Source organism: Pezoporus occidentalis, unplaced genomic scaffold, assembly GCF_034315485.1.
Source record: "Pezoporus occidentalis ecotype Australia unplaced genomic scaffold, CSIRO_AGI_Poc_V1 ctg324, whole genome shotgun sequence".
NCBI classification, from domain to species: domain Eukaryota; kingdom Metazoa; phylum Chordata; class Aves; order Psittaciformes; family Psittacidae; genus Pezoporus; species Pezoporus occidentalis.
In genome coordinates, this window is record NW_026915202.1 from 94,266 (window position 1) to 105,131 (window position 10,866).

General features: G+C 56.6%; 1 protein-coding gene across 1 annotated transcript; it reads right to left on the reverse strand.

Moving 5' to 3' along the window:
* Positions 1-1,094: 1,094 nt before the first annotated feature.
* Positions 1,095-6,204, reverse strand: VAT1 (vesicle amine transport 1). Its single transcript, XM_062628840.1, has 6 exons — positions 5,808-6,204; positions 4,162-4,369; positions 3,738-3,908; positions 3,563-3,652; positions 2,469-2,710; positions 1,095-1,472 (listed from the first exon to the last, which is right to left on the reverse strand). The coding sequence occupies exons 1-6, from the start codon at positions 6,150-6,152 to the stop codon at positions 1,371-1,373; spliced, it is 1,158 nt and encodes a 385-aa protein (XP_062484824.1). The 5' UTR covers positions 6,153-6,204; the 3' UTR covers positions 1,095-1,370.
* Positions 6,205-10,866: the final 4,662 nt, after the last annotated feature.

A 10,866-nucleotide genomic window follows, 5' to 3' on the forward strand; every position in this document is an offset into this window, starting at 1 on the left:
GCACCACCCAGGGTAAGTGCTCACAGCACTGGGCTCAGGGCTCTGCACAGCTCCATTGCCAAATGCACGGAAGAAAGGAAGGAGAAACTGGAGTTCTGGCCTGGGAGGAGCATCCCAGGCAGCTCCTGAGCCCTCAGCGTTGGAAGAGAGCCCAAGAGTCCGATGACTTGCAGTTTCAGAGGAAGAAGAGTCGAGCCCTGCCGCAGCACTGCATCACGAGCTGAGAGCTGGTTCGAGTGGGTACCTACCGAGCTAGCAAGAGGAGGATGGAAAGCACTATTTCAACTGCTCGAGATGCCCAGGCCAAGAGGCTTGGCAGAGCTGGGCTGTTTGTCACCTACAGCAATAACCTCCCCTGAGCAGCACGCCAGAGAGGAGCCAGCCCAGGCTCCTGGGAAGTGCTTACAGGCCTGGTTCTTGCAAGTCACTCCCCCAGCTGCAGCCCCTACCCAGCACACACCAAAAAGCAAGCATTAAGGGGCTTGGTCTGTTCCCATCCTGCTAAAGTCTGGCTCAACACTGCAGCCCTTGGAAACACAAACACGAGGGTGAACTTTAGCCTTAACAATACCAGCTGGGAGCCCAACATTAATAAAGCACAGAGCCAACATCAATTGTTCCAGTCATCTGAGACACAGCTGAGTCCTTACGGTCTCTAAAAATCAAGACACAATTTAGAGCTCCCTATGCAGTTTGGAAGCAGAAAATGGACAAGATCAAGTTACCCAATTGGACCGTTTGCATTCAGGCACAGACCAGCCTGTCAGGTCATCTGCAGAGAAGCGACTGCAAATGAAGTGCAGGATGCCCTAGACTCCAGGAGGGTCATTTAGAAGGCAAAGGCAACACAGCCTGTTATGAACTGACTGGTGGTAGAGGCCTAGGAAAGCAGAGGGAAGAGTGTGCTTAGTGTGAAGGGAAGAGCAGGCAGTGCTGGAATGAAACTGGGCCAGCTCTGCTTTTGCTCTGGCTGCGGAGCCAACTTCCCAAGCCTGGCCCCATCTGACAGCGCAGGGCTTCAGCAGGACCAGGCTCTGCGGAGACCCTTGGCAGTTCCTACAGCATTTAACACCGTGACTCTACAGTGATGTTAAGCACCAGCTGCTGGAAGCTTCACCTGCACTGCCAGGGGAAAAGGAGGTTAGTTTGGAAACTCAGTAGGGAAACAAGTGAGGAGTAAAAGTGTACGAAATAAGCAGGCTTCAAACCAGACAGCGAGGGCAAGGGGTCGGTCACAATGAAAGCATGCAAACCTCGGCTGAACGTTAACCACGATGTTCTGGTGAAGATGGAAGCTACTGATCTGTCCATTTCCAGGTCCCAAAGAGATCAAGGAGTTAACCCACCAATTCACAATCGGCACCCATCTCTTAGTTCTCTTCTTTTTTGGACTCTTCCTTGGGTGCTTCAGGAACCAGGATGACCTTTCCAACATTCTTCTTCTCTTGCATCTGCCTCATGGCATCTGCCACCTGGAAGCAACAGGAACCCTGTGAGACCCACACCCACCATGCACTGGCCCTTCCTGGGTGCCTGGTCCATGGGCCATCCAGGGGCAGCTCTCCTGGCAGGGTGCCTCTGCACAGAAGCATTTTGGACAGAGCTGGGCAGCTCCCCCAGTCCAGGGACATGAGGAATCCCCATGGGATCCCCATGTGACAGTGAGAAACTGTCCTCATGGGTTCACACAGACCAGCTCCAACATGAAGAAGGATGCTCTGCAAACCGTGAAGTGAACTGCACGTCTCCACTGCTTCCTTTCAAAGGGGAGTACTGCAGAAACCCAGCCAACAGCCAGGACAGAGCTCCTACCATCACAGCCCCACAGAATAAACATGCACAGGGGTCTATTGTTAGCAGGCAAAACAGCACCTGGGCCAGGCCTGGATTCATCACTTTTCCTTAAGCACTTGCACCAGACTATGGGTACGAACAGCAACTGATTGTTACTAAGTCCTACCCCAGCAAAGGATTCCCAAGGGGAGAATGTGCCTGGACACATGGATGCAACAGCAGAGCAGAGCTGCTGAACACGGCCACTCCCAACGTCCTCATTCCGCTTCACTGCCTGGGCTCTGTCTCCCTGCTGGGAGGGCAGTAGCAGCATTCCCAGCTGTGTGCTCCGTTACAGGCTGCAAACAGGGCAGTTTCCAGTCTGATGCAGAACCCAGACCCTCTATGGGCTGCTGCTGCGCATGGAGCGCAGCTGAGCACCTGCCCTATTCCCTAGGGATGCTGTCTGGTGCTGCCCAGCTCTGTGCACTGGAGCAAAGAGCCCAGCCCCTTTACTCCCCCTTAACATCCTGAGGACAAAAGCACTGAACACCTGAGGACAGATGGTTATTAAACATCTGCAACAGTTGAGCCCCCCTGAGCAAGGTGTTCACACTGAACCAGAGCTCACTGTGCACAATACACTCACCCAGCAATTTCTGGGTGCTCCAACCTATATGTTAACTCAGACTCACCTGATCAAAAGGCCATACGGAGTCTATTTTGGGCTTGATTTTGCCTTGGCTGTAAAGGTTATCCAGCTTGGATAGAACACATCCAATGAGTTCAAATTCTTCATCCATGGAGCCAAGGTCATAGCCACACACAGCCTTGTTATGATGCAGGAGCTGCAAGGCATTGATGCTGAACTGGTTCCACCAGGTTTTAGCCATAGCCACGAGGCTCTTCTTCTGCCCAGTGAGCAGGTTTGCTACCCCTAAAAAGAAAGGAAGCCACGGATGAGCTGGAATGACCACAGCCCAAGAGGCAGCAGGCACCCCATGGAACAGCTCAGACTCTATGCAGGGCAACAGCTAAGCAGAGTGATGGAGGACAGAGGCAAGAACTGGATCACATCAGGATCAGCCCATTTGACCTCCCATGGAAGCAGGAACCTGCCTCGGCCTCAGGGCATGCAGAACTTGGCTCATAGGCACCCATAAATGACCAAAACACAGAACAACTCCTCTCTTGGGAGGGCAGCAGCAGCACAGCTGGACTGGCAGAGGCAAGAGAGGGTTACAGGTCACATCCAGGCAGGCTGGCAGGACAGCACTCCCCTCTACAGCCAGGCTTCCCCAGGGGAGCCACACGCTGCAGCAGGCCGTACACTGGTGCATGTGTCTGGAATCCCACTGGGGGTTGTGTGAGGGCTTTGTCTGGGGGACAAAATCACAGTGTTCCAGGGCTGGGGAATGGAGAGAGAAGTATTCAGTAGCCTCAAACCTCATCACCCACACATCCTCCAGCAGAAAAGCAAGGCTCTATCAGTGCTGTGCATTAAGTCAGCCTGGACAAAGCAGCTGTGCCAGCACTCCTCGTGAGGACATTCCAGCTTCCCCTGCAGGCACTGGCTCGTACTTGGAGAGACATCTCACCGTGGGATGGAAGAGCCTGTGAGCAAAGCTCTGGGAACACAGCACAAACCTCAGTGCCCTCAGGCAAAGCTTCCTTTGTGAAACAGCAGCACTACACGCACAGCAGTGAGCAACAGGCACAGAGCACCCCATGCAGATCCACATGCCCGCTGCCAGGAGTGGGGCTTTGGGCACACTCTGCTCACACTCACCGTAAGTGATGAGCTTGCCCATCGGCTTCAAGAGGTTAAATGCTTTGGATGTATCAGATCCTCCCAGGGGGTCCAGGACAATGTCAACACCTAGAAGGAATCGAGAGTAACCAGGAGTTTCTTTGCCCTGGGGACACACGCAGGACGGGTGTTTGAGTCCTCCAGCACCCGGTACCTTTGGGAGAGATTTTCCGGACCTCCTCCACGTAATCCATCGTTCTGTAGTCAATGGGGTGAGCGACCCCGCTGCTCCGGAGCGCGTCGTGCTTGGGGGCGGATGCTGTGCCAAAAATGGTGATGTTTTCTACGGTCTTGCACAGCTGGATGGCAGCAGTTCCCACACCACCTGAGAACAGCAGTGAGAAAGGCTTAGAGGCAAACACCCCCGGGAGAGGTAAATTATCCCTGCTTGGACTGAGGGCACAGCACCGGGAGGGGAGGGAACAACCCGATGTCTGTGACACCCTGGTGACTGATCCCAGCTGCTGGGAAATGGGGTCAGTCCTGCCCTGTTCTGATCGCTTCCTCCCCGTGGTACCCGTTCAGAGGCTGCACACTGAAGCCAAGAGTCTCAGCACGGGCTGGCAAGGACTGTTTACCTGCAGCCATGTGGATGAGGACACTCTGGTTGGGTCTCAGGTTTCCAAAGTCGAACAGGATCATGTAGGCAGTGATGTAGTTGACGGGGAGAGCAGCCGCCTCCTCGAAGCTCATCCCCGCAGGCATCAGGAAAGTCTGACGGGCTGGAACGTTCACCACCTCTTGCCAGAGCCCCGACTTCGCCAGGACCATCACCTTATCACCCACCTACAGTCAAACAGAGGACAAGGCGGTCTGAAACAAGGCCAGGCTTGCAGGTCATCACACATCGGAGCCAGGCACACGTGTCTGTGGGCACTGCAGCACCCTGTGATCCACTCGCTGGGCACCAACACCAGGGCGCCTCCTGCCATGGACCCACATGTACCAACAGACCCTCGAGGAGGTCAGAGAGATGGGGCCTGTGTCCTGCCCTGGGAGCAGGAGTCTGAGCACTGAAACATCACTGCTGCCCCTTGTAAAGGATCACTCTGCCTACAGGCAGGAGGCCTGGGGCAATGCTTAACAGGAAGAACCCTGCAAAACGCATGTCCAAGCTTAGAAAAACCTCCCAGGTCTAAACCTCAAGCCTGAGGCATCCCCAAACATCTGCTCTTAATGCCACTGGGCAAGAAATAGCTGCTTGCTCTGCGACGGGAAAGATACAGCAAAACACAGCAAGCAGACGAGAGACAGAGCCATAGCAGTGAGCAGAAAGGCTCCTCAGCTCGCCGGTCTGGCATTTCCACTTCAGACAACCACGATGTTGTCCTGGAGGAAAGGGAACCGCCTTTGAGCACCGGGGTTTTTGAGATGCTTCATTTTCCTCGCTGTTCACCCCAGAATCGTTTTAAAGCACCACGATTGCGAGAGCCCCGAGACCCGAAGGTCTGGGATGCGCAGAGCCAACTCTCCTGTCCCCTGAGGTGCTGGAAATGCGGCAGCCAGAGCCTCGCAGACCACAAACCCAGCACCGAGAGCAGCCAACCTGCTCCTGCCTGCGCCTCAGCACCCTCAGGTGGCTCCTGACAGCCCTGCAGCAGCTAGAGGCTTCCTTCCACATTCGTGGAGTTTAAAAGGATGTTCACAAACGTGCTCGGGAACGGCACCGTCCCGCTTTAGCTCAACATCCTACCAGTGCTCGCCACCACCAAGAACATCTTGTACAGAGAATCGGGGAAAGGTTTGGGTTGAAGGGACCTCAAAGCTCCTCCAGCTGCAACCCCTGCCACGGGCAGGGACCCCTTCCACTGGAGCAGCTTGCTCCGACCTGGCCTTGAGCACTGCCAGGGATGGGGCAGCCACAGCTTCTCTGGGCACCCTGTGCCAGCGCCTCAGCACCCTCACAGGGAAGAGCTTCTGCCTAAGAGCTCATCTCGGTCTCCCCTCTGCAGGTTAAAGCCGTTCCCTTGCCCTGTCCCTGCACCCCTGGCCCTAAGCCCCTCTCCAGCTCCCTTCAGGCTCTGCCGCCCTTTGTCCCGGGGCTTTGTTCGCTGCCGGGGCCGCGCCCCGATCCCCGCCGGTCGGGCCGGGACCGCCGGGACCACCGGGACGTGGCGGGGCCACCGGGACCGCACCGGGTGGGCGGCGGGGCGGGGCCACCGCAGTGCGGCGGGGAGAGCCGAGCGCATCCGAACCGAACCGAACCGCCCCGCCCCGCCCTCACCTGCCGGTCGTGGACGCCGTCTCCGAGGGCGCGGACGACTCCGGCGCACTCCATACCGGGGCAGACGGGCGGCGGCGGCAGGCGGTCGTACAGCCCCTGCCTCGCCAGCAGGTCCGCGAAGTTGAGGCCGCAGGCGTGGACGCGAACCGAGACCTCTCCCGGCCCGGGGCCGCTGCTGCGCCGCGACTGCACCTTCAGCTTCTCGTAGCCGCCGAAGCCCGTCAGCACCAGCGCCCGGTGCTCGGCCGCTTCATCGGCGCCAGCGGGCGGCTCGGGCCCGGGGGCCGGCTCGGGGGGGGCGGCGGCGGCGGTGGCGGCGGCAGCCGGGGCCGGTTCGGCGGACATGGCGGAGCGGAGCTGCGGGAGCGGATGCGGGAGCGGGGCGGTGGCGGCGGGCGGCGAAAAGCCGGGGCCCGGCCGAGGGCGGGGTGGGGCGGAGCGTGCGGTTGTGCTGGTGGAGCCGCCGAAGGGTTGGGTTCCGCTGGGGCGGCCGCGCAGCGGGAGCGGCGTCTGGCCGAGATGCTGCGGTTGCTGTAACTGCGGTCACTGGCGCGGGGGGTTCATCAGCATCGCCTCGGGTAGCCCTGAAATGGCTGCGGGGAGCGGAAACGGGCAAGAGGGAGGAGTGGAGCTCCAGGCAGCAGGAGCTCGAGTGGAGCTTTGCAATAGAGCTCTAGAAACTAAAGATGATAAAAAGGACGTGGAGCTGTTGGGGTGAGGTCAGAGGAGGCCATGGGGTTGCTGCGAGGGCTGGAGCAGCTCTGCTCTGGAGCCGGGCTGAGAGAGCTGGGCTGGGGCAGCCTGGGGAAGAGAAGGCTCCTGAAGGGGGGGGAGACCTTAGAGCAGCTCCAGTGCCTGAAGGGGCCGCAGGAAAGCTGGAGAGGGGCTTGGGACAAGGGATGTAGGGACAGGACAAGGGGGAATGGCTTTAACCCGACATAGGGGAGCCTCTAGCAGTGGGATGCACCCCATGCCGGCCACCCTGCCTAGGGCTTTGTTCCACATCCATTTATTTTCATGCAGGGCTCTCCTCTGCTCTGCTCTCAAGGAACTGAACAAGGAACAGGCAGGAGATAACAAAGCCGTGGTGGGTCTGCAGGCAGCTGCCTGTGGAAGCTTGGCCTTAGCCCCAGCGCTCATTCACCATGGACCCCATCAGGGCCAAGCCCACAAAAGCCTCCCCTCATCTGTCAAGGCAGCCTGGGCCCCCCTGGGTTGGGGGCTGAAAGTGCCTTGATCTGTCTGGGTTTGTGGGAACTCAAAGAGTCCTTCTGCCTTTGTTCTGCCTTTGCCTCACCTGTGTTGACAGCATTGGGATGCACACAGATGAGATCTCCCAGCTGTATCACACATACAAGGATGCTGTGCCTCCTGGATGACACTGTGCCTGTATCACAGTAAATTACATTTAGATTTGACAGGTCGAGGCAGCAGCTAGAAGAAATGTGACACAGCCTCTCAAACGTACCTGCCACTCACAGCCACAGCTCCCTGCGCCGCTGTTTTGATCACAGAGACAATGGAGGTGATTGCCAAGTGGTAACTGATGCTCAGCGAACACGAGTCCTCATGATGACAGCAGACTGAAGAAACCCTTCCAGCGCAGCGTATCGTTCCCACAAAACACTGCTGAGGATGCTTCAGCATCTTCCCCCCCCACAAACCCAAGCTGCAGAGGCTGAGGATGGGCAGCACAAACAAGCAGGACGGCTGGCACGAGGCTGGTTTCCTGGTGTGCACAGGACAGCATCCCACCATGTCCTCCTCTGGAGGCAGGCACCTTTTCCACTGTGCTCCTTGCAGAAATCCTGTGAAATGAGAATCCTTCTCCTTAACTTCAACCTTCCACCGCAGCATCAATAGTTTACTGACAACGGCAGTCCCAAAATGACAGGGCTTAGCGCATCCACATGCTGTGCACCCGGGAGGAGCTGACCATTTGGCCAGCATGTCTTCCTTCCCTTGCTGAAAACGCACAACCTTCCCCTCGGTGTGCTCACTGTGGCTTGCAGGGATGAGGTAACCGCCGGACACGGTGCGTGTCTTGTAAGGGGAGATGGTTTTCTCTGCACCACAGAGAACTGCTGCATCCCAAGGGCTGTGCCACACGCACGGCATTCCCGGGGATGTGGGCTGCTCTGCAAGGAAAAGCGAGCGTGGTGCTGAGGCACAGCGGGGTGCAGAGCCCGAGAGGCTCACCCCCACCCAGCCCCTGCCCACGTTGTGCTGGGCCTGCTGGAAGGAGGACTTGGAAGAAAAGCCCGGTTTGCGTTCGTGATGTGCAGTTCATGTGTGACATTAAATGGAAAAGAAGCTGGAGTTCTGCGAGTTCATTTTGGTTCACTCCCCGCCCTCCACCACTCTCCATGTGAAAAAAGAGCTGCAAAACTGAAAATACGTCATTTTGACAAGTGATTTCAGACGCAAAGGTGGTGGAGATCACTCCTACTGCTGGAGAAGCTGTTCCCTCTGAGCCCCTCAGCCTGGGAGCAGCCAGGCTCCCCTGTAACCCACAGCAGCGGTGCTGGGAGCTGCTGGCTCTGGCTTAAGGGGCCCAATGGGCAGGACCATGCACATCCTGCACTGCCTGCACCCAGGGCAAGGCCGGTGCTGGCTGGAAGTTGCGTTTCAAGGGGCCGGATGCGGTGTGGGAGGGGACGTGTGCCGTGAGGAGGTTTCCACACCCAAGGGGCCAGAATCAGAGAATCAGCCATTTCCCTCCTCCCACCCTGACCCTCTTTATTTGCCTTTGGGGCTGCCAGTCCCTGCACAGATCAGTCCGCAGCCAACCTCTGGAGTCGCCCAGAGCCTCCCATGTCCCTTCAGCTGCTGCTGGGCCTGATGAATCCTAGGAAGTGTCCTGAGAGCGGGGGAGAAGGGAGCTGCTCGCCCCCACAGGGGTGCTGCAGAGGCTCCACATCACTTTCTCCATAGAGAGAAACCCGCAGCCATAACTGAGGTATTGTGCGTCCCACACCACGCGTGCTCCGACTGCAGTCCTGCCAGCGGAAGACTTGTCAGTTGAGTGCCTCCTTGCTTTAATCCCTGAGATAGCTGAAGGATGCTGCTTTCATCTGATAGCATTTATGGGCTCTTATAATGAGTTTTGGCTTGCTGAGATAAATTAATGTGCTCAACCAGAGGTGTAAACTTCATTAATGGCAGCAGTGAGATCAGCGTTATTCTAGTATAGGATGTAAACAGGCTGGACACATGAAAGAGGATTTGGCTGTTGGGTTGGTTTTTTTCTCTCTCTTCCTTTTAACATTCCTAATTGCTGTTGATTTGTATCTTTTCTGCTCTGTGTGTGTGTTCAAACTCCACTGCTTTGCCACCTCTTCATCTTGCAGTGGAAACCATCAAATAACACACCATCGGGACTGAATGATGTAACTGCTGAGTGTGAACAGCAACATGCTGCAGTTCTGCCTGGCACGTTTCTAGCTCTTTCACATATTTGACAAGTCAGACAAAAAGACACAAGATCTGATGAGAAATTAGTGTGTCCCTTATTCCTGTCCCAGGTTTTTGGCTTACCAGTGGAAATAGGATGTTGCAGTGGTCGTCAAGGACCAGACTTTGAGACTCTGTGCAAGCATGAGAACAAGATGTCACAGGCTCCAGGTTTCAGGCTGTGGGTCCTTCAGTAAAGGTTGTCTTCCCCTAGTCCATTTCGCTATTACAGCTCCTGAGGATGTTTTCTAGTTCCTTTGTATAAGAAATAACACCAACATAACACAATAAAGCTAATTCCTAATGGCCATTAGGATCCCGGAGAGCATGGCTCAGCAAGGGAGCGTCTAGCCCCTGGAGAAGCGTTTTCAGGAGCAGACATGCGAGAGCCATCTGTCGCCTCACCAGCCGCGGTGACAGCCACAGCACGTCTCCCTCTGCATCCCACTCGGAACGTTCACACCGTGACTGAAGGCTGCCGGGATGCAGCAAGAGGTGCATTGCGCCAAACGGAGCGCAGGGCTCGGCACTCACAGTGCCCCAAGTGGCTCCAAGCAAAAGGCGCTCGCAGCTGCTTTCCCTCCGCGAGGGAAGCCCCATGTGGCTGGCAGATTTACAGAGGTCTGCAGTGTTATGTATTGTATAGACCAGGGTGATAGATGTTAATAGAACTGAATGCATATGTATTGAGAGCAGCCCTGAGGAGGAGTTGGGGGTGCTGGGTGATGAGAAGCTCCCTGGCTCCAGCGTGTGCTTGAGCCCGGAACCCCCCCGTGTGCTGGACTGGACCCCCAGAGTGTGAGCAGCAGCTCGGGGAGGGGATCCTGCCCCTCTGCTGCGTTCTGGGGAGCCCCCCCTGCAGTCCTGATGCAGCTCTGGGGCAACAGCACAAAGGGGACGTGGAGGGGCTGGAGCGAGTCCAGAGGCCACAGAGCTGCTGCGAGGGTTGGAGCAGCTCTGCTCTGGAGCCAGGCTGAGAGAGGCTGGGAACGGCTTTAAGGTAGAAGAGGGGAGACTGAGCTGAGCTCTTAGGCAGAAGCTCTTCCCTGTGAGGGTGCTGAGGCGCTGGCACAGGGTGCCCAGAGAAGCTGTGGCTGCCCCATCCCTGGCAGTGTTCAAGGGCAGGTTGGACACAGGGGCTTGGCGCAAGCTGCTCTATGGAAGTTGTCCCTGCCCGTGGCAGGGGTTGGAGCTGGAGGAGCTTTGAGCTCCCTTTCAACACAAACCAGTCTGGGTTTCTATGATTCACTACAGAGAGTTTCCTGCTTCCTCTGAAGCAGGGTCACAATAATCTGTTGGTTGGAAGCGAAACACCAATTCCTTTTGAGAAGCACAGTGAAAAGCTTTCCCAAGAAAGGGTGTTGTCCAGGGGAGCAGCTTGTTCCAGGTGACAGTGATGGCCACCAGGCACTCCTTTACCCACAGTCTCAAGCACAATGAACTTTTCTTGTTTCTCCACAGAAGAGCTGGGTGACACACACACACACAGACAAGAAGGCGAAAAACCCTACAGGGCTTTACAAAACATGACACAGTGCAGCACAAGCTTCTTTCCCTGGGGAGGGTGGAAGGAAACAAGCATGTGACAGTTACTCATCGCATTGCT

Coding starts and splice junctions, on each gene's coding strand:
- VAT1 (XM_062628840.1), bottom strand. CDS start 6,152: ATGTCCGCCGAACCGGCCCCGGCTGCCGCCGCCACCGCCGCCGCCGCC. Junction 4,370..5,807: donor ACGGCGTCCACGACCGGCAG/GTGAGGGCGGGG, acceptor GTTTGACTGTAG/GTGGGTGATAAGGTGATGGT. Junction 3,653..3,737: donor CCGGAAAATCTCTCCCAAAG/GTACCGGGTGCT, acceptor GATTCCTTCTAG/GTGTTGACATTGTCCTGGAC.